The following is a 23982-nucleotide window of genomic DNA, read 5'->3' as shown; positions in this document are numbered from 1 at the left end:
ACCAACAACAACACAATTGTGCAACCTAATTTAAATAAGTACAACCTAATTTAGTAGGTACAACCTGATTCCACACGAGGAGAAAAGGCAAAAAGTCTGAAGGTGTGTCTGAATATTTGCCCTTTGGATACCCCCGTTCTCTAACAATTTCTTCTGAAGTTCTGTTTTATTTTGGTGATGAGTTTAGTAAATATTTTTATACTGTAATTTGGTGGGCACTTGTGGTTCATTCAGATATCAATGTGAATCCACTTCTTGTTTTCTGCTCTCATTGGAATTGGGGTATAAAGGAGAAAGAGACTTGATACAATGTTTGTTTGTTTTTTCTTTCTCTGGCACACATACACATATGTACACGTTTTCCCATTGCCTACTATTCCAATAACCAGAAATCAGTATTAATTAGAATTCTCCTCATTGATGGAATACAGTGACAATTGACTTTCAATTAGGAATACTTTATAAGTTAGCAAAAGGAAATAAAAATTACCTTACAGTTAATTTAGGGGGGTATTATTACCTTTTTTATATCACTTCTTAGATCTTTATATAAGATGTGCCTTTTCTTACTATACCAACAGAGAATTTCCAGAATATATATAATAACTCTCTTCATGTAAAAGGACTCTGTACTTAAGTCTTCCACAGGGAAATAAAAAGAAACAGAAGTTTTGCAAAGCAATGGGGGAGAAAGTACTAGACAGAAACTGGATTTGGTAGTAGCCATGACTGGTCATCATGATTCACCTGTGCTGTTGCCATGATAGTGCTCTCATCTGTCTGCAGGAGTTACCTATATTTTGCCTTTAGGATATATATATATATATATATATATATATATATATATATATATACACACACACACACACACACACACACACACACACACACACACACTGTGGTTCTAGATGGCCACAAGCTCAGCTCTTGCCACTGACCCAGGAATGGGTGGACATGAAGGAGACAGGGAGATGTCAGTCTTTGAGCAGGAGAGAGAGAGAGAGAGAGAGAGAGAGAGAGAGAGAGATTTCTTCTTGACTCCTTGTAAAGGGCTCAGTGAAGTGTAAGCATTATTATTTTTCTTTAATCCTCAGAGCTCCAGCATGTAGCTATTTTCATCCATTTTATATATGAGAAAACCAAGGCACAGAAACTGTATTTTTTAAAGCAGTCCTTTAGCCTGAAAATAGCATTACATAAAAATTAGGCTTCCGTGCCTTTGTGTGTTTCAGGTTTTGTTTTTGTTTGTTTGTTTGTTTTTTGTTTTCAGGATTCAGATAACAGTTCCTTTTTGAGCAACTAGTTAGTTGACAGGCAGAATCCCTAAAGAACCCGTGAATTGAAGTTTTCCTCATAAATGAGCTGGAGTATATGCAAAGAGAAATGAGAAATAGTGGAATTGTGGGAAGAGCAACTGAGCATTCAGGAATTGATAAATACGAAGTTATTTGCAGAAGATAAAATGAAGGAAGAAAATGTGCATACAAACATATTTGTAACTGAAGTGATTTATTTATTATTTCTGTGTCTAATATTAAACATGCTAATTTACTTATTCACTCATAGGTATATGCAGAACTCCAGCCATGTGAGAGACACTGTTGCATTTTGCTTTCTAGTTCTTTGTATACTAGGATTTAACTTTGATCCAGAGAATTTTCACATAAATGTAACATCACTGCTAAAAGCCTTTTCCAAGAACAATAGATAATTTTCTGGTATTTCTGGAGATTGTGGGGGAGAACAGTGAGGACTAAATTTATTTATATATATATATATATATATATATATATATATATATATATATATATATATATAATTTTTTCCCCCTTAAACCATGGATCTCAACTTTTTCTCACCCCAGCATACTAGTAATGAGTGAGTGGTCTTTGGGAAAGACCTCACATTTCTGTTGGACACCTTCTTGATGTTCAGGAGGGCAGTTCAGTTTAGGGAAGATGCCTCTGGTGTGGAGTTGAAGAGAGTCCCTGTTGGTTGTAATCTTCTCAAATCCAGGGGTGGCAGTGTTATGGAGTGCATGTTCTCTTTCCTGAATTCGTGCTCATTATGCCAGGAGGGAAGGATGGCATTGTGGGGAAAGCACTCGACTGTGTCAGGGGAGCTAGATGGCTTCTTCGAAGGCAGCCGCACACATTAGCTTCCTGATCCTGGGCGAGATACTTATTTGTTAATTTTCTCATCTGTAAAATAAAAAGGTGGCAGTAGATGGCCTGAAAATTGCCTCCCAGTTCCTACATTCATCATATTGTATTAATGAATTCATTTAGTATTGGTTCATCTTGGCAGTGGGGATATAAAGTACAATAATCCTGAAATAAGGAGACATACATGACGGAAGAATAAGCTAGTGGCTGAAGGGGCGGGTCATTGCTGCTGGGAGTGAGGACAAGGAAAGAAATTGGTAGGAGAAGGGACCCCTTTCACAGAGAGGTTCATTTACGTTGGGCCCCGAGGATGAGAATGATTGTGTCAGAAAGGCAAGGGGTGTTCAGAAGCAGGTAAGAGCTTGCTGTACTCGAATATCTTTTATGGCAAGGAGCCTTTCTAGCTAGAGCTTTAAAGATTTGGGTAGGAGATGATGTGGGAAAGGTAGTTTGGGCTTATATTGAGGGGACTTCAAATGCCAGAGAAGGAACTTTATCATTTACTAGAGGCCCAATGCATGGATGCATGCACAGTCCCACTGCCTGGCCTGAGGTGATCAGGCCAAAACCAGCTCTCTGACATCCCTTAAGGGGTCCCGGATTGCAAGAGGGTGCAGGCCAGGCCAAGGGACCCCACCAGTGCATGATCGGGGCCTGGGAGGGACCACGCACTGGAGGGCTCTAGGGCATGTCTGGCCTGTCTCACTCAGTCCCGGTTAGTTGGACCCCAGCAGCAAGCTAACCTACCAGTTGAAATCTCTGCCCTCTGGCAGTCAGTGCACATCATAGCAACTGGTCAAAGGACACTTAAAATATTAGGCTTTTATTATATAGGATTTTGTGCGCACTAGGGAGCCATTGAAGGTTTGTTTGAGGGTGGGGGGAGAAAATATGCCCAGTCTTGGTGTTTGGAAATTTGATGAAAGTGTATAAAGAGTGTGAATAGGGAGATCCTGCTGTTTGTTTTACTGGCTGTCTTCATCTGTTAATGATACCCAAGTACCACCTGGCATCTATATTGGTACTGTCAGGACTGTTGTTCTCTCTGCAACCAGCACTGACTTCACAAACTCAGGAAAATATTGTTTGCACTCCTTGTTTTGAGGTGACACCAAGAATTCATCTTCCCTAAATGTAATTGTCTTACCCACTCCCAACCTAGCCGAGTGGCTATCCCATTAGCAGGGTTACTTAAGGAAAAAGGCAATGGAGTCCAATGTTAAAAGGAAAAGAAATTTAATGATTTATAAATTCACTGCCCTCAGTTCTGTGTCCATAGATAGCCTCAATAGTTTTAGCCTCAATAGTTTTTTTTTTGTTTGTTTTTTTTTTAAGTCAGGGAAGACTTTTTATTGTAATAGTTCAACAATACGGATCAATTTAAAAATGATAATGATAATGGAAAGGTCAGGAACTATTTTAACCTCTTAGCGGTTGTCACAGTGTTGTCAGTCTTAACTCATCTTAATTGCGGCCCAACACACAGACCAGAGCCTTGTCTGGGGCTCGCGTTTTTGCCAGCAGCCCCTGCCGGGCTGAAGCTGCACCGGTTGAGTGCAGGGCAGATACTAAAATCGCTGCAGGCTTTGGGGATTGGAGGGAGCCCTAGGGGTTGTGCAGAGCATCCACGAGGCCCCTGGGTAGGCCTGTCATCCCCGGCTTTCATGTTTTCCTTTCTCTTCACTGCAGCTTTTTCTTCCAGCCTGTTCGGCGAGTGCATCAAGAGGTACTGTATGTGGGTGCATGCGTGTTTCCGCCAAACAGCTTTATCCCTCGTGCTCTTCACCCTCCCTTACAAACTCGTGGCTGTCGTAAAGCGGTTTGATGTACGCTTTCTACCTGTCCGACTAATGGAGAGTTGAAAGCCATCCTTCAGCCTGGTGTGACCCCTTTACTTACGCTTGCCAGGTTTTAGCTGCCTCAGAGTCATAGAAATGGGGGGCATTTTGAATGTTTCTCATTTCAAAATGTTTTTTTTTTAAGATGCTGGCTCAGTGGCAGTCAACTTAGGAAGCCAGGTGTTTCTGCCTGTTCTCATGCAAACATTTTATTTACCTGGTAATCTGCAGAGTCATACATTTCTGGTTAAAGACAAATTCTTTCAGATTATTTGCAGTTGACTGAATCTGTCTTTTTTTTTTTTTTTAAGATACTCATATTGTCCTGTTTTCCTTATAAATTGTATCAGAGCAGATGTAGTCACCCCGATGTCGCAATGAACTAAACACATTTCATTGATATAAACATTGTTAAACAACTTCAAATGCAATTTTGGAAAAACAGTGTTTCTGAATCTGTTTAATAATGTTTAAAAATGCATCAATGAAATTGGCTTAAACTGTGGCCTTTATTACATTATCTGTTCTCAGTTACGTAGATTCTGCGTTTTATGTCTAGACTGGTTATAAGTAACACACACACACAAAAAGACCACAGCTGAAGAGTGTGGCATAGGCCTAATCCATTGCATTTGATTTAGACTTGATAAATCTTGGAAAAGATGCTGTATCAGCTATTAAAATAATAGGAAATGCATTCAGGAGGTTGAGCTGGCATTACTAGTTCAGTTTTCAGCCTTTTTACCTTTTACCTCCATTGCTCTTCACCTTCCACTCTCCCTCCCCCCTCTCCCCCAGTGCCATTGTTGTGACTCCAGATTCTAAGCTATCAGCCTTGAAATGGAACATAAACCTTAAATATGTTTTTATTCGTTGTGATCTGCTAAAATCACAATTCAAGCTCTGTGTTGAGGCATTTTTAAAATTTCTGGAGCAGTATTTAAGTGATGACATGCAGTAATTTGTTCATTCTTCTGTCAGCTGTAATTTACAAGGCAATGGCAGATAAACATAGCAACACAAGATTCATTCAGGGTGACACAATGGCAGATACAGAGAGCAGAGCCCTGCCTCTGAGATAAAGTGGACTGAGTGACTTACGCAGTAATTAGGGGATAATTGTCATTAACCTCACAAACAGTAGTTTACCCATATTGTTTAAAAGGCTCCAGGATGCATAATGACAAGGTAATCTGTCAAAGCGCTAGGGGGAAATATTAATAAGATTTGTGCAGGCCTGGATAGAAAATATGCAGAAAGCGGCCACATTAAGCTAATTGGTGGATGAATATACACTTGTAAAAGTGCTTCTAATGGCACGTTTGCTGCTCTCCAAATGATTCCCATTAATGTGGAGAAGTGGGCTGCTTAGAAAGTCAGGACTGCTGGGACAAGAGGGTATTAGGCATATAGACTCGGTTATTACCTTGTGCTCTGTAATGCATGCTTCCCCCTCCTACCCTCCTTTATGTTGAATTTCTGAGTTTCTTGTTGTTGTTGTTGTTGTTGTTGTTGTTGTTGTTATAGTCACATATATATCGATTGTCTACTTTGATTAGTCTATGTTTATATTTGTTCAGTCAGCCACCAACCCTACACCATCTCTACTATGTGGACAAATACAGTGTATAATATCCACATTGATAGCTGCTTACAAATATTTCACAGAAATACAAACGTTAATGCACACATGGATTTATAATTGTGTGTGTGTGTGTGTGTGTGTGTGTGTGTGTGTGTGTGTGCAGGCACCTTTGCAAGGAACACTTTTAATCTGAGCAATCAAAGGAAAGTATATCCATCAACAGCCTTGTGTATGTGTTACAAGTAATAATGTGTTGTTCCCTGATGAATGCTAAAGCAGGAAATTAATCTTTGTGTGGTACGACCGCTCTTCTACCCAGAGAAGAACAAAGTTAAATTTCCCAATACATCTTTCTGTTCAATCACATACTCAGTCCTCGGTGTGTTTTGTGGAATACCCCATCCTTGCTGTTTTACGGGATATCGCTTAGTGAGTGTTCAGTCCCTTCCTACCCCTGCTCTCTCATATCCTAATGAATATGTTCAAGTTCCTTAGGGTTGTTCAATCAGCTTCAGTTTCGAAGTAATTGGTAGTGGAATACTTGAAGCGGAATCTTCCATTCAAACTTTGGAAGCTCTGGTAACATGCCAGAACAGAGAATCTCGGCTGCACAGATAAAAACTTCCAACAGTTGCAAGTTGTGGCTCTGAATTTGTTCCACGGCTTCAGCCCTTACTTGATGTGTAAAGTCACTTCCATTAGGGGGAAAAAAATTGCACTCACTTTTGCTGTTTGTCAGACTTTATAGAGGGTCTCTGGCATTTATGTTTAGAAATGTAAAGCTTCAGCAGAGACCCCCAGATATACACACAGGCTATCTTCAAACTCGGCGGCAGAACTTTGGTTATGGACAGAGAGGTAAACTAGAAAATGTAGACCTCAAAGCAAACATGTCAGAAAGGGCTCTGGTGAGCTCTGTGTTTATTGCAAAGCAAGCAGATTTATAAGTGTCCTAGGACTCGGGCTTATCTTTATGTCTGAGGGTAGAAGAAAACAAGACCACTTGCAGGGACCATCCTTCTCTCTCCTCCTGTTTCTGCTGTGTTCTCTGAGGATTTCAAACTGCTCCTTTGCTGTCCTGAGCCATAAAATGATTTACCCTCTGACATCCCGGCCGTGATCATCTCCAAGTGAATACCTGGTGTCTGTTGAAGGGGTTTAATTGGAAAGAAGGTCTTATATACAAATACTGCTATTTGGGGGGAACTGCAAAGACCCCTGGAGCATTACAGACATTTATTTATATAAATAGTTTATGAAGGTAGAACATTTATTTTGGAATAGTTGAGCCGCAAGTTGCAGAATAATCACACACTCTACTGGTGTGATTCCAGGGGGTTCCAAGGCCACTTGGGGACTTTCTCGAGCACTTTCCCTAGTTTGCAAGCAACAGTATTTACTGAGCTGGTTGCTGAATTGGCCGGGAGTAAAAATTAATCCAGGAGAATTAGGACATCTCATCCTGTCACTGATAAGCAGCCCCAGAGAGACATATCAAGGGAAGCATCCAGAATATACTATAATACAGCAACTTCCCAATAAAGGCCTAATTTCTGCCATAAATACATCTATTCTGAAGAAAGTTAGTTATGCAAGATTAAAGGTTAAAAGGAAAAATATTAGTCTAGGGTTTAAAATTTTTTAATTGAAATTATTTGTGCATCAAGAGTCTAGACTTAGTCAAACAATGGGAGTTTAGTCAGCTTAATGGAACTTTGGTTTAGTGAGGCTTGGAAAGTGTAGCAAGGTTCTTTTCTTCACCCGTGAGAAAGCCAAAGCTGGTATCGGTGACTCAGCGGTCACACAGATGATGGTTAGTTAACAAAACCAGGACCAGAAATATGGTATCACTCACCGGTATTCTTTATTTTCCTTTCAGGGGAATATGTGCAAGTTATATTAAGCATAATCAAAATTTGGAACTTTAACATGCAAATTCTATGTTAGCCTATAGGTACCGAGTTAGACATTTTACACTTAAATTAAGAACTACAGGTAATTTTATGTTAAAGGTTAGTATGCTAGGAATAGCCACTGGATTTAAGATTTTTCTATTTGGAAAGTTAAATGATTCCTAAGGTTCTGTCATTAAATATTAAAATGTATCAGACCTTCGAAACTTTCTCAGGTTTGATTTAGGATGGAGCTAGGTAATTTGAAAAATACATTTGAATCTTTGAAGTGAAATTCAAGACATTGAAGAAAGTAATTTACTCCTCAGAAATTCCTTTTTATGTGGCAAAGAAAGGCACCTGCTTTATTTATTTGCAAACAAATGCCCATAGAGGAAATGTGTATGGCTGGTTTTAAGCTAGACAAGCTAAAATTCCTGGGCACAGAGAAGAACTCCTGACAGGCCTTTAATGGAGCTTAGCTGGAGCTTCTGTGATTAAATATGCTGTAACCCCAGAGTGATCTATCACAGCCACAGTTTTTAAAGTAAAAACGCTGTACAGACAGTTACTGAGGAAAAAAGGGGTAATCCCCAAATTATATATTCTAATCTGGTTCGTAATCAAGAACATGGTATAACAAAGTGAATTTTTTATCAAAAGTCAAACAATATGTTTTTTTAAGAATCACAAGAACCATTTAAAACCTGTGCCCTGGCATTTTGATTAGACAGGTGATCATGTTGGGAGGGTATATTGTTCACTTTATCAGTTTCTTTAAAAAATACATCTTTTGCACTGTGAACACAGTCTCAAATATGGATTAGGAAAAGCAATGGTAGAAATTTATATATTGAAAAATAAATCAAAGCAGGTGCCTAAAAGTCACATAGAATTACCCTGTTGCTTTTTTCTACTGCTCCCTATTTTAGTCAGGTGCCACGCATCCAAAGCGAGGCATTCTTTAACTTTGTATTATTTTACAAGTAATTTGATATGCCTCCCCCCATTATACCACCATTATCAACGGTTGAACATTCTGAATGTTATAATGAGATGGGTTTAAAATGAGGTTTATGTATAGCAGGACTGAGTGAAGAATGTAGTCTGTGTACGTGTGCATGTTTGTGTACATGCACATACATTATGATAAGTAACTCTCTTAAAGTCCATCTTCATGTTTAAATATAACCAATATTTATAGAGAGAAGACTTCTCTGTTAGAATGTCAGCTAACAAGGATTAATAAGGTTTTCACTGTGGCAAAATTCTTTCATGCAAAGTTTTCTAAGAGTTTCACAATGTGACCAATGGTGACCATTCTTGTAGCTTCATTTCTCCTTGTGGGGGAAAAGGAGGAGCTGGAAAGATAATTCAAATACAGTTCTTTATAACTTGGACATTTTGAGTTTGGCATCAGCTCCTGTGATCACAGCACACAAATTTACACCCGCAGCCGTGACATCCACATGCTGAGTGCATGATCCCAGTCTTGGGTTGACAAGGAAAGCATGTTTGTTCTCCCAAAGGGCCATTCACGTGGATAAATGTTACCAAATAAAGCCCAGTCTTGGTTTTTTATGGGGAAGGGTGTGTGTGTATGTGTGTGTGTTTTCCTGTCTGTGCCACACCCTGGCAATTCTATTTTATATATATAAAATTGATTTTTTACAAAAAGAAGGGAGAGGGATAGAGAATTAGAAACATTGATCAGCTGCCTCCTGCACACCCCCTACTGGGGATGTACCCTCAACCAAGGGACCTGGGACCCTTCAGTCTGCAGGCCGACGCTCTATCCACTGAGCCAAACCAGTTTGGGCAGTCCTGGCAATTCTTTCTCAGGGGACAGACACCTCTGTCCTAGAATGGGGAGGAAGATGCAAGGATGTAAGTGGTTGACAGTAAAGGGATGCTCTTGAGAAATTCTGCAAAATACTGATTTCCAAATCCTGAAAATTGAGTAGGGTTCTCCATACAAAAAGGAAATGTTGATCTCTTTTTTAATCAAGTCTAATTTGAACCATTTGGTGCACTCATGATGTACATGAATGTATTTCATCCTGCCTCCAGATCCTGCAGCTTTTTCAGCTGGAAACACTGGCAGAGCACACTCACAGAACTCTGTCTGTGTGACTGGAGAATGGGATAACTTTGTTTACTTGTACAACCAAACTGCTCTGATGTACATTGTGTATGCTAGTGGTCCATCTTTCTAGTTCAGGGCCCTGCAAAGAAATATGTGTTTAAATGTAAATTTGCTAAAACAAGTAAGCGTGCCAAGTTCTTTCCCCACATAATTTCAAGTGTTTCTCAGAAATTATCACAACATTGCTTTAAAAATTTCCCTAAATACTTCCCAGAATTTATTATTTTCCATAAGAACTTTTTTATTTTTGTTTTACCATTTTTATTCATCTCCCTTTTTTGTCTGCTTACATACACACACAAACTTTGATCCACGCACACTTAGTTGCCAAGTCATATGAATTTGAGATAAACATAATCTAACAAAAAAGCAAAAAAATAAATGGCCTGATGTAAGCAGAGAGCACCCACACCCGTGAAAATTGTTGCCTGAAAGGAAGAGTTCCAAAAGTGACTTGACTTTAGACAAACACTTTGGAGCTGAAGTATCTTCTTGTTATATACGGTATATGGGCCCATCTGAGTTTTAAACTAGGTGGCTATTGGGAGAGTGAGATAGGAGACAACTGAAAGTTTTATGGCTTTTATAAGTTTCTTCTTTAAAACTGTGTGTAGTGTTCAAAGGCTTTTCTCTCACAGCGTATTTCCCTCGAACCCCTGCTACTTTCAACTCTCAGAGCCAAGTCTAACTCATGAGTGCTCCACTCGCCAGCCCCCTCTGCTAAGTTGATGGAATGCCCCCGGTCATGTCATTTGAGATAATGATCTGAGCCCATCACTTGCTCCTCAGGTGATCCAACAGTTAGATGATATATTTCCTAATTTCTGGGCCATATCCTGGCACATGTCCACCTAACAAAGAGGCCAAAACAAATGCAGGTGGAGGCAAGTCAGGTGATTTAGCTGACTGGGCAAACATGTATGCATATAGTATATGCCTGCTAAATATCAGTATTAGCTCTGTAAGGAAGCAATGCCCCAATTTTTTTTTTTATTACACATGCCTTTAGTAAAAATATACGAGCTTGGGCCCTGGTAAATGTAAAACTGATTCTAAGTTAGGGATAGATTACTGTAAGTACAGATATATAAAATATTAGCCAAGTTTTATGTGTTCAGATACTAGAAGATAGAAATTATCGTGTTTACTCCCCATGTCACTATTGTTGTGCACACTAATGATAGAAGAGGATGTGTGTGTGTGTTATTCTGGTCACAGTAGAATGTGGGAAGTGAGAAGTGAAATGGCCTATAAATAGGGAAACTTGTGGATGTTGAATTATGAGTATGAGATTTCATGCAGTTTGCATGATTTGGTGTTTTGAGTCATCTTCATTGAGGAATACTTTACCCACAATAAGATCTACCAATTTTAAGTGCACAACACATATATGAAAAACATCAACACAATCATGATACAGAACATTCCCATCACCCCCAAAAGTTCCCTGCTGTTCTTTTGCAGTCAGTTCCTTTCCCTTACCCTCTGCCCCTAGCAACCACTGGTCTCCTTTCAGTTAATTTCTCCAGGATTTTATGTGATTGGGATGATAGAATCTTTTAGGCTCTGTCTTCTTTCATCATTAGCATAATTCTTCCGAGAGTTATCCATGCTGTACTGGTTACCAATGGTCTAGTCCCTTATATTGTCCAGTAGTATTCCATTCTGTAGGTCTCAAAACTATCTGTTTAACCTTAAGACTTAAACATATTAAAAACTTGACATTCAAAGTCTTGCCTTGCACTGTTTCATCAATTTTCAATTCGGCAATCACTGTTAAAATTTACCTGATAGCATGCCAAGTTTGAAACTTTGTAATTTCTATACCTTCCACTGAACCACATTCCTCTTGCCTTTGATATTTGAATTAATCCTGAAGGAGAAAGAGTAGAAAATTCCAACAGGAAACTGGTTATGAACATAAGTTGCCAATCTAAGGTTATGATGGAATAATTTCTGAAGAGAGCACACTGTACAAAGGCATGAAATAAAAAAGGATGTCTCATAAACTTCTGCTTTTGTTCTAAGCGGTTAGCAATCCCTATAGCTCAATGTCATTTAATTAAAAGATTTAAAATTATGTCAAAGGAAAAATACTAGTGTGTGTGTGTGTGTGTGTGTGTGTGTGTGTGTGTTTTGTTTTTGTTTTGTTTTGGCTAATCGTTTTAGGATTTTCCTTTGAATTATGTCTCAAATTTGACTGACAAGAAGTTCATGTATGAGAACAGAAAATTAAGTTATTCTACATCTATCTTTTAGAATCAAATTATCTGCTTAATAATTTGAATACTGCCAGGGCAAAGTGGCCCTAGATCTCTGCTGTGTCAGTGCTCCTCCCTCATTTCCATACATGGGCAGAAAGAAAGGTATTGTTTTTCCTCTATGCTCTGACATGGTAGCAGCCTGCCATCAACACAGATGGAATCCTTCTTGGACTGCGGAGTCTCTGGGCTTGAGGTCTCCTAACAGTCTAATTATCCCAAAACTTCTTATCTGGTCTTTCTTCCGTGCCTTTGGATCCTTTCCTTCCCTATCCCTCTCTCCCAAATAAAAAATCAGCCTTACTTTACTTTGATTTTAAAACTACCAGTCATGTAAGATGCTTTGATGTGAAGAAAGGGCTCAAATAAAACCATTCAAACCATGGCAGTTGATCTTACTCCAAAAAAAAAAGACTTTTAAAAGTCACTCTGCAGAGCCATAGAGAACTGGCTGCCAGGTTTGCACCAAGCGATAATCACTGGTTCTATTGAAATACAAAAAAGGAAGTCTTTTCATGTAAAATGCTTAGATGTAAATATTTTAAGTGTTTTATTTTTTTGTGAACCCAGTAAGACTGGTTTATAAGTCTGGATCATTTGGTGTTACTCCTCTTTTAATTAGTAGTATACCCAGTTATTTTAGCAGGAAATCAATATTTATAATAATACCTTACATTTCACTTAACAGAGTAAATCTTATTATCCTCATTTTGTAAATAACAATTTCCCATGTAAAGGGTTAAAGGTCACTCAACTCACTTTACAAATGGGAAAGCCCAAAGGCATTAACTCACCAACTGCAAAATCAAATGAGAAAGACAAATGTCCAGTTGTACAGGTATATGTAATTTATTATTCATGCCCAAGACCAGTGTCCCAATATGGGTTGGTCAGCAGTCAGGATGTTTAGACTGGCTTACCAGGCTGAATTTTTGTTTTATTGACATTTATTCAGTGATAATACCTAATTCTTTATATATCCCTTATTCACTCTGGTAGAGTTTGCCGTGGCAAGGAGCCTCGGTTTTACATCTGTACTTCTCAAACTATCTGTGAGGCAGGATCAGTTTCCCCCAATCAGTCTTGAGTTAAATAAAATAGAAATAAGTTACTGAAAAAAATCATAGCTTTAGATGTTGCAGCAGTATCAAATTGTCCTAAAGGATTTCAAATGGTTAATCTCCATTATTTGCAGGCTGGTTTACAAAAGGGGGTATAGGGTGATTCAGGGGGGGCACTGGTCCTTTCTGAATAGCATATGACCACGCGTGGAAATTCTGGCCTTACCTGAGAAGTCCTAAGCCACTGTTGGAGCACCACTGCACCAGACCATGCTTATTTCTGTCACAAACAGAAAAAAGAACCAGGGCTTCCCTCCTTTCTCTTTGATGATTTCTAGCTCCCGTCAACCCATTTATCCAAGGATAGCGCTAAAACTGGTAGCCACGCCTGGCATAGCTCTTACAGACCCATTATGCTGCTAAGAAACTCAGCTTTGCTTCTTGCTGCAATTTCACCTCTTAGGAACATGATAGCATTAGATCATCTTGGTCAAGTATGAACTATACTTTCTTTGGGAAGAACTTCAGCGGCATGTCATCTAGCCTGTATTCAGGCCAGTGCCCTCTCAGGGGGGACTCCCGTTGGAGTGTCTAATGTAGATATTCGTCCTGTTCCCACACACATTTGTTTACAATGGTGTCGGGTGGGCCTTTGTGTCAGTATAAATTGCTTGCTTCTCTTACCTCTGTAAACGAAGCATCTCTTTTATTACTCAGGCTACCAACAAAGTTCTGAGTCTTGCTTACCTGGACTTCTGCCACCAGAAGTAAGTAGTTTAGCAGAGGCAGCTCCTCTGGACTAGAATAGACAGTGAAAGGCAGCAGTCTCAGCAATAGCAGCAGGCATCCTGGCAGGCCAGGAGAACAGAGACCATATGGGACTGCTAGGCGTGCTGGGTGAGAGAGAAGGAGGGGGACGGACAGGAGATGCCTCAGGTGGGTTTGATCAGTTGCTATGGTTTCTAAGGCCAGTGTTAATACCAGCGGCTGGCAGCTGTGTCAGTACGTTATCAGCATGCAGAGTTGGGTGCAGGCTTCCTGGGAAGACCTTGAGGAAGAAATGACTGTAGGCTGCTCACGGTTGGTTTCAGCCTAAGAAACAACCCACCGTGAAAGGCTCAGATAAAAGAACAATCAAGGGAGTGGATGTGATGGGAAGGGGAAAACAGAGTAGAAGAGGGTGTTGCTGTGCTCTGGAGACCAGCGCTGTTCAGGGGAAGCTCTCTGCCTTCTCATCGCATACTGAGTGTGCTCCTCTGGGAAGTGGCGTCATTGTACTCAGTCACTGTGCTCAGGGAACTGGGAGTCCGAATTTCTGGGTGCAAGTCCTGGACCCCAAGTTAGCATCTTGGCAACCTTAACACGCCTTCTCACCTTTCTTCGCCCCTGGTTTCTCATCCGTTAAACATTCACTAAGCTCTGGAAGCTGTCAGGAGGTTCAAATGAGATAATCTATACAAAAGTCACAATTTAAAATTTCTACAACACCAACCCTCTTCCTTCCTTACCATTTTCCCTTGCCCCCAAGAAGACCAGTCTAAGGCAGACCAATTTCTATGAATGACACTTTAAAAAAGAATGTCTAATTCAGGACTCCCCAATCATCCAGATCAACATGTACCCACATTATTATATTGACTATTCTGAGCATATAGCTGCATGAAAACATTTTATCTGAAGGCTGGCTTTATCTACAGTAGGGGTGTCGAACTCAATCAGAGAAGGGGCCAAAATCTAAAATCCAGCCTAAATTGCGGGCCGAATGGTTTACTGAACAGTCATAAATTGTCATTGTGATGGAAACGCAGCGGAGTGCAGTGATGACAGTGCGGTGCGGGCCACATTGAAAGGCCTGGCGGGACGGATTTGACCCGCGGGCCTTGTGTTTGACACACGTGATCTACAGGATGACCAAGGGACATCTGTGTTTGAAAATTCATAAGAATGGACACCCAGGGGCACATACCTACACATACACTGTATGTAAAATAATAGAATGCTAGGAGTCAGCCTTATAAGGAATAGCCTATAGTTATCAAAGCATCCTTTTTAAGTAACTTAAGTAGATGACAAATTTCTCCTTATAATCAAACTGGTTATCATGGTTCAAACCATATGATTGTGGTCCAGAGAGAATTTTATATCGCAAGGCTGAGTAGAACTACCAATGAAAGGAAATAACTTTCTATTGTAAAAGCAATACAATTCCCTTTATCCTGCTTCCCTTAATCTAATATCTAACATGAGCATAGTAAAGTTGTTGAAACCAAGAACTTAAGATTGATACCATACTATTAACTAATCTAGAGACCCTATTCAAATTTTCTCATTTTCCCACTAATGTACTTTTTCTGGTCTCGGATTTCACATTGTGTTTCTTTCTTTGTCTTTAAAAAAAAAAAAAAAAAGTCTTTCCTAACTTTACCCTTGGAAGAATACTACCCACTGTTGCGTAGAGTGCTCTTTAATTTTGGTTTATCTGGTGTTTTCTCATGATTCAATTGAGGTTATAAATTTTTGACAAGAAAACCACAAAAGAAATGACGTGTCCTTCTCAGTGGATAGAGCGGAAGGTATATGATGACATGCATCACGGGTAATTTTAGCTTTGGTCACTTAGTTAAGGTGGTGTCTGTTAGGTTTCTCCATCATAAACTTGGGGTTTTTCTCTTTGTAATTAGTAAGTATCTTTTTTGTTGTTGCTTTCTCAATTAATGGCTAAGGTTGGAGCAAGTGTCATTCAGAAAAGGTTGCAGAGCGTCCCATCCTGGTGGAAAGAAGCTGTGCCCTAGAAAACGATGGAGTCATTATTTAAGTGTTTGAATAGATTTCTCTCAATCCATGCTGAAGCGGATTGCCTGACATTACATTGCAGGATTTTTAAGTTCTACCTCCAGGCAAATCTCATAGTTACTAGCAAAAATGAAAGTGTGAAATGCTTTTTAATGTATATTTAACAACACATAGTCTGGTGATTACTGATGTGTATTCTCCGTGGACTCCCTTTGCTATCAGAGGAGGATGTTAAGAGACAACATTTTTACACATTTTTTCTATCTAAATCCATCACAGGTTTACTTTCCAAATATCTGTAACTGTCATTTATATTTAATAACAAGAGCATAAAAATCAAATACTTTAATTTTAACTCAAACTTTGAATCATAGGATTGCAACCAATTTTCTGGATAAGTACAGTTACTGTTTTTTTCTTCTAACTCTACTTATGAAATTGCCCACTATTAAATGGCACTAGAATGCAGCCATTAAAAAAAAGAAAAATATATATGGCTTAGTAATGGGGGGGGAGGAGTAATGTAACTTTATTCATCTTTTTTATTTAGAAATTCACATAATAGCTCCTATTTAAAGGAATTTTCACCGTTGAATCCAGTGTCATGTCTGCGTGTGTTGAAGAAATAAAATTCACAAAATGTATTTAATTTCTTCCTACAGTGTCATTATTTAATAAGGATTAAGGTACCATGTTTTGTCTTTTTTGCTTTTTTACTGGGTTGCATAGCAAGAGTTCATGTCTTGTACTAATGTATGCTAAATATTTTCATAGTATAGAGACCATTATTGTTAAAAATAGCCGTAGTGAAGGCGTTTAGACCACAGAGCCCCAGTGGCATACATTTTGTTTGTTTTGACATTGTTAAACCCAGTCTGTTTATCTAACTGTAACTCTAATGCATGGCAGAAAAGTTTGCTTGGTGGGTCGACTTTTATTAACAATGTCTGCATGTTGTTTTCTGCTCTCGGTGTTCCATGAGCAGACAGAGCACCTTCAGTTCCATTGAATTGTTATACACAATCAATAAGCCTCTGTGTTTGTCTTTGTTGTTTCTTTGATGTGGCCTCTAGGATGCTGCCGGCAAGGTGCTGGACCGCTGGGCCATCATGTCTCGAGAAGAGGAAATCATCACCCTTCAGCAGTTTCTGCGGTTTGGAGAAACCAAATCCATCGTAGAGCTGATGGCAATTCAGGAGAAAGAAGGGCAGGCCGTGGCTGTCCCGTCTTCAAAGACAGACTCAGACATTAGGACTTTCATTGAGAGCAATAATCGCACCAGGAGTCCCAGCCTCCTTTCTCACCTAGAAAACAGCAACCCTTCCAGCATCCATCACTTCGAAAACATCCCCAACAGCCTTGCGTTTCTGCTTCCATTCCAGTACATAAACCCAGTCTCGGCCCCGCTGCTAGGATTGCCTCCAAACGGGCTCCTGTTAGAGCAACCAGGACTGAGGCTGCGGGAACCCAGCCTGTCAACCCAGAATGAGTATAACGAGAGCAGCGAGTCTGAAGTATCCCCCACACCTTACAAGAACGATCAGACTCCCAATAGGAACGCCTTGACCAGCATCACTAACGTGGAGCCCAAAACCGAGCCAACCTGCGTGTCCCCCATTCAGAATTCCGCCCCGGTCAGTGACTTGACCAAAACTGAACACCCGAAAAGCTCATTCCGGATCCACCGGATGAGAAGGATGGGGTCAGCCTCCAGGAAAGGAAGAGTGTTCTGTAACGCGTGTGGGAAGACGTTCTATGATAAAGGTACTCTCAAAATCCATTACAACGCTGTCCACCTGAAGATCAAACACCGGTGCACCATCGAAGGCTGCAACATGGTCTTCAGCTCCCTCCGAAGCCGCAATCGTCACAGTGCAAACCCTAACCCTCGCCTCCACATGCCTATGCTAAGAAATAACCGAGACAAAGACTTAATCCGGGCCACCTCGGGAGCTGCCACCCCCGTCATAGCGAGTACGAAGTCAAATCTCACACTCACCAGCCCCGGCCGGCCCCCGATGGGTTTTACCACTCCCCCACTCGACCCCGTCTTACAGAACCCTCTCCCCAGCCAGCTGGTGTTTTCCGGGCTAAAGACTGTCCAGCCAGTCCCTCCATTTTATAGAAGTTTACTCACTCCAGGAGAAATGGTGAGTCCTCCCACCTCCCTCCCGACCAGTCCCCTCATCCCAACCAGCGGTGCCCTGGAGCCGCACCCCGTGCCACCCTCTGAGCCAGCAGCTCCGGTCGTGATGATGGCCACGCACGAGCCCGGTGCCGACCTGCCCCCCAAGAAGAAGCCCAGGAAGTCCAGCATGCCCGTGAAGATCGAGAAGGAGATCATCGACACCGCCGATGAGTTTGATGACGAAGACGATGACCCCAATGACCCCGGAGCCGTGGTCAATGACGTGAGCCATGACAATCATTGCCACTCCCAAGAGGAGATGAGCCCAGGCATGTCTGTGCAGGACTTTTCGAAGCACAGCAGGTCCCGGTGCATTTCAAGGACTGAAATCAGAAGGGCTGACAGCATGACTTCGGAGGATCAGGAGCCTGAGCGGGACTATGAGAACGAGTCCGAGTCCTCCGAGCCCAAACTGGGCGAGGAGTCCATGGAAGGGGATGAGCACATGCACAGCGAGGTAAGCGAGAAGGTCCTGATGAGCAGCGAGAGGCCCGACGAGAACCACAGCGAGCCCTCCCACCAGGACCTCATCAAGGTGAAGGAAGAGTTTGCAGACCCCACTTACGACATGTTCTACATGAGCCAGTACGGACTATACAATGGTGGGGGAGCCGGCATGGCGGCCCTGCACGAGAGTTTTGCCTCCTCTCTGAATTACGGCAGCCCCCAGAAGTTCTCCCCGGAAGGCGACCTGTGTTCCAGCCCAGACCCCAAAATCTGTTACGTGTGCAAGAAGAGCTTCAAAAGCTCCTACAGCGTGAAGCTCCACTATAGGAACGTTCACTTGAAAGAGATGCACGTCTGCACGGTGGCTGGCTGCAACGCTGCCTTCCCCTCTCGCCGGAGCAGAGACAGGTCAGTAAATCTCCATTGGCTGCTCCTGCTGTGGGGAGGGGGGGCGGGGGCTGTCATTAAAAAAATCCAACTTAGATGTTTTGATGCACTGAGATTGTCCACAGTGACCACACGATAACCAAGCTGCCATGCTCATGAAGGATTGTTGCAGTTGGTGCTTGTTATGATTAAGCATGCAGAATCATGTGCCATCTTACCCAGTAATGCACGCCATTTTTCTCTGTGCTCTGTGTATGTGTGTATGTTTTTCCATGCATCTAGGTGTGTGAATATGTTAACCGTGTCCACAGTTCCCTGCTTCCCCATGAACCTTTCACATAGAAGCCTCAGCTTCTGTTATAAATATTTCTGCTTTGCCTTGTGGCTTTAAAAAAAAAATTTAAATCAATATATTATCTTCATACACACATATTTATCCAATATAGAAACAGAAATTTACGGATGGAAAGAACCATAGGTCCAGGACATCGAGACAGCCTGCATCTCCGTAGGTATAACCAGAAATGTTATCATTCTTACATGAGTATTTAGTGTGTCCTTGAATTCTTTGAGTTCACAAAAGTATCAGAAGAAAATGGGATCAAAGTAATTGTTCATATGGGGAAATGGTGTGGTGATGTGGGGTTTCTTGATGTTAGCTTCCCAATGCCTTTGACCACATCTCAAAAACACAGTCCGTCATGGGAATGATGCACACAGAAGGGGAGGCGTGCATATACTTTTAGGAGCAGTTAGAATACATTATGTCCAGCCTTCAGATGACATCACACCTTAGCTATGTAGCTGCAGCTCTGAAACAGTTGGGCTTAAACAGAAGCAGCTGGTCCTAAACCTACAATGTTCTTTTTCAGCCCTAAAGAAAATGTAATATAAATGGAATGTGTCAAGGTGGTCAGTGGTGGGGAACCGCAGTTACCCTGCCCTGGGGGAGATAAGCTTGTGAGCAGATCATTTACATAACACACCAGCCCAACCAGAGACACACCAGTTCATTCTCCCTATTCTATTGGATGTGGGTTTTTTGGTTTTACATTGTCTTTTCAAAATATTTTTAGAGAAAATTTTATTACATGCTCAAAGTCAATAGAGGTGGAAGAAACAAAATGAACTAGGAAGTTTGCAAGTAGCCACCACCCAAATGCTAGTGCTTATCGATTAGGTAGGATTCTCTGACAGTGTAACATATAATGCAAGTACCACTGGAAAGTAGTGACATGCTTTTGGAATACTCTGTTTTGTCTTCATATTTTAAAGATTAGTCTTTTTTAAAAATAAGAGTTAAAAAAGTTTTATTGTACTGAAGTACAGCTCAAGGGGTCCAATTCATGAAAAGCAAAATTTCCGAGAAAATGTGGCTTTCTTTCTACAACTCAAAACATGCTTTGCAGAGAAATCTATCTTCTTAAAGCTTTCCCCTCCCTAGTCCCCTAGCCTCCACTCCTTTTTACCTTGTTCTGTAAAAAAAAAAAAAAATGGTTTATGATCAAAAAGTTCTTTTCAGTTCCAGGGTATTGTGGACAGTCCCAGAATATGGTAGATAAGATAGCTACAGTACTTTAAATAATAAAATATAATAGTGTACCCAACTGCTTCCTCCCCAAGTTTGTAAGTAATGTTCATTCTTTTAAATTTGAAATAGAGCACTAGTGATAATGAGGTTAATGCATTGGATTCTTTTTTTTTTTTAAACAAAAAATAAAAGACTCGTGAAAACCTGCATAAAATATTTATGGAAATGGAGTGTTTGAAGACAAGCCAAAATTTAAGCCTATTTGCATGAATTCCTATCACTGTTTCAGTTGGCTTGCTGAAAATATTGCAAGTCATAACACTGGAATAAAATGACTCTGGGTCCAAAAGGCTACAACACCCAAAATGTAGTGCTTTCCTTTATGTTACTGTTTTTTATGTCCTGATGTAAGAGGAGGTACTGTTGAAAAGGTGGTTTGTCTGAGGAAAAAGCATTTATTGATAGGGGAATGTTTCAATCTCCATTTTTATTCTAAGGATTGGGAGCTTGCCAAGTGACTAGCCTTATGGAAACACTAGAGGCCCGGTGTATGAAATTCTTGCAGTTGTGGGGGAGGGGGATCCCTCAGCCTGGCCTGCACCCTCTTGTAGTCCATGAGCCCTTGGGGGATGTCCCACTGCCAGGGTTTAGGCCTGCCCTCCTCCCCGCTTCCCCCGGGGATTGGGCCTAAACCAGCAGTCGGACATCCTTAGTGCTCCCACAAGGGCAGGAAAGGATCCAACCACCACCACTGTACTCACCAGCCATGAGCCCAGCTTCTGGCCGAGCAGTGCACCCCCTGTGGAAGTGCACTGAACACCAGGGGGGCAGCTCCTGCATTGGGCTTCTGCCCACTCATGGTCAATGCGTGTCATAGCCACCTTTCATTCTGCCTTTTGGTAGATTTGCATATTAGCCTTTTGTTATATAGGATAGGCCAGTGTCTAGGATAACTAGCAGATTGTAGGTGGGAAAACAGTACTGATATTCTCCCAGGTGTGTTGAGTCATACAGGAGATGGCAAGCCTTACAAGACTGAGATACATTTCATTTGGCTGAAATACCCCATCACACCTAATCTTTTAAATTCTGGATATTGATCCATGAAGAAAATTGAAAAAATAAATACTGTGCAAAGAAAGTAGTTTGATTCTCACTTGAAATTTTGCTTTTCAAGAATATTCAAGTATTGTAATCCCTGATTAAAAGCTTTAAAAAATTTTAGTACTTTAATTTTGACGTTTTTGTTTTTGTTTTGTTTTTTGTTTTTGCTAAGAAGAAATGTGTTTATTCCTCTTGAGTCTATGACTTGAAATAATATTCAATGCAAATATATTTACTACCAAATATCCACAAATAGCGACGTCTTTTGGAAATCAGCCTCCTCCTGCATCTCAGCAGATGACTCAAACATAATTGTGTCCCCATTTCATTCAGCCTTTTATCACCATTTTGTCAGCTAATATTGACCTGTAATTTAATCTTATTCACAGATCCTCTTGAATCACAACTCTGATCTACCCGCTTAGACTCACCTTCCCCTTCTCTTCACTTTTCCCGAGTTAGTCACGAGAACCCCAGGAATTTTGTGTCCCTGCTTTTTCCTCTGCAATGAAGCCAAGACAAGTTTTCTTTTCTTTTCTTTGAGCCAAGACCTTCCCAAACAGAAACCATCCTTTGCCTTTAATCCTGCTGTCCTCGGGCCCATTTCTTTCCTCTCCCTAGAGTCTCGATTCATCCACCCTTGACTGCACAATGTCTTCCTTGTGCAAATAAAGCGTTAGAGGGGATTTGGACTGGGGGCCGAAGTACGCAAGGCTACAGGGCTTCTAGGACACCTGTGATAAAACGAACAGAATAGCCCCTTCCCTTCTGTTCATGAAAGCAGCCTTCTTGTCTTTGGGCTCAGAACACCTTGTAGGAGCAGCATACACGCCTTCTTGGGCTTCTTCCAAGAAGGTTATACACGAGGGAGGTGTATTTTTGTCTCTAGATAAGCATGTTAGTAAGATGAAAGTAAAAAGATGTTAAATACTGTGTTTTAGATTTGGCAGCGAGTTAGCAGAGATTTCCAAATCTTTGCTTATGGTCTTTCTGGATTTTATATGATCAAGTTGAAGGCTTTTTGATAAGCAAGAATGTTCATTGTCTAAAGTCAGGAAAAAAGGAAGGAGAGTGGTTCACACAGGTTAGCAATGGCTGAGGATTCTAAGCCTCCTTCTTGACACTGTTGTGGATGAGTGTGAGTTTGCAAAATTCCAAAAGCAGAGAGCACCACCATTCCACACTAATGACAAAGAGCAAGTTAGTAAACACAAAAGCCCATCTATTCTATTGGTAGGTGGCTGTTAGAATAATATAAATTATTTTCTCTAAAGAACTATGATACCATAAGATGACATTATTATGTAGTGTTAGTCCTGAAAGACTCTAAACTCCCTTCTTTCCTTCTTGTTTACCTCGTGATCTTTCTGCTACTAAGGTGCTGTCCTGTCAGGGAACAGGAGGTTGGCCCCCAGTTTGGAAGAACGCACATGAAATACTCCCTGAGAAGAAGTAATGATAACTAACTGTCCTAGAACCTACAGTCCCCATAAGAGAAAATTTCTAGAGGATATTTTCATAGAGTTAGCTGGGCCTGGTTTGCCTTTGGTCACATTCTCATCCTGTCTTGGATTTTGACCCCTGGGAGGGCTGAGTGGCCATGGATCACCCATATTTAAGAGAAGCCCATTTACAAATGCCAAATGATTTTTATTCAGAAAATACATAAACACCCTCTGTCCTCTTCTTCCCCAAAATTTCTTATCACTTGCTAATATGTTAAAATCTGTGAACATCTGCTTGAGTGATTGGCAATTTTAAAACTTCCTCATCTGAAAGGAAGACTTTCTCTACAGGTGATTTGCATAGTAAGATGTATACATCTCTTTGTTTTTCATAGGAAGAGGACTTTTATCGTCTTTATCCTTTCTTTCTCTGAGAATAGTGGCCACTGATTGCCAAAGTTTGTCTTATATTTTATCAGAAAGGTGAAATGTACATGTTTGATCTTCAAGGTGTAGGAAAGGTGATTTTGCTCCATGAATAAATTTAAAAACAAAATAATATTTGATTTGGGTGATTTATAAATAAATATGAGCAGCCATTGGTACCAAGTGCAAACCTTCCCTTTGATTGCTAGTTGAATCCATCCAGATTTAAACATGTAAACTTCTTGATTTATATGGAGTAGGACATCTGTATTTGGTTTATTAAAATGTGCTGATGTCTCCAGAACTAAATTTGTTCATGTGCAGGCCTCTGGGTAGCTGTAGCTAAAAAGCAGAGATGTATAGTTTTTGCTTGCCTTATTACCTGACTTCCAGCCCTGTACAGGTGTGCAGGAATAAATTAACATGAGCTACCTCTGAAGAGCCACTGCATAGATTAACAACAGAGGTGAAGATGCGAAAACATGCTACCTGCCTCCTGTTATCACCTTCTCAGCAGCAGCATCCATTTTTCCCCATCATTCCCCCAGCTTGGAAACTTATAGAGAACTTTTCTAAGGAGAGATTTTCAATAAATACTCTTGATTCTACTAGGTAATACCTCCCAGAAATGAGCCACTTAGCACCAATTCAAGATAACTATTAGTATATTTGCCCTAATATAATTAGCTGTCAACTACAGTATGAAATCCTCT

At 40.7% G+C, this 23982-nt stretch overlaps 1 protein-coding gene across 14 annotated transcripts in view; it reads left to right on the top strand.

Annotated features, from left to right (window-relative positions):
- BNC2 (basonuclin 2) overlaps nucleotides 1-23982 on the top strand; it is a 432069-nt gene that overhangs the window by 387659 nt on the left and 20428 nt on the right. For 8 of the 14 annotated variants that reach the window (XR_006741320.1, XM_036434122.2, XM_036434117.2 and 5 more), the window contains 2 exons: nucleotides 16815-18784; nucleotides 19210-19275. Coding sequence is in view for 13 of the 14 variants with exons in the window: in XM_036434122.2 (XP_036290015.1) it covers nucleotides 16815-18784; nucleotides 19210-19275 (2036 nt within the window). In the remaining variant the exon portion in view is untranslated. The remainder of the gene's footprint in view (nucleotides 1-16814; nucleotides 18785-19209; nucleotides 19276-23982) is intronic. The other 6 variants (XM_045580259.1, XM_045580261.1, XM_045580258.1 and 3 more) reach the window with 2 other exon arrangements.

The sequence above is a fragment of the Pipistrellus kuhlii genome, unplaced genomic scaffold (assembly GCF_014108245.1).
Source record: "Pipistrellus kuhlii isolate mPipKuh1 unplaced genomic scaffold, mPipKuh1.p scaffold_m20_p_12, whole genome shotgun sequence".
Taxonomy (NCBI): domain Eukaryota; kingdom Metazoa; phylum Chordata; class Mammalia; order Chiroptera; family Vespertilionidae; genus Pipistrellus; species Pipistrellus kuhlii.
This window is presented reverse-complemented; position numbering and strand designations above follow the sequence as displayed.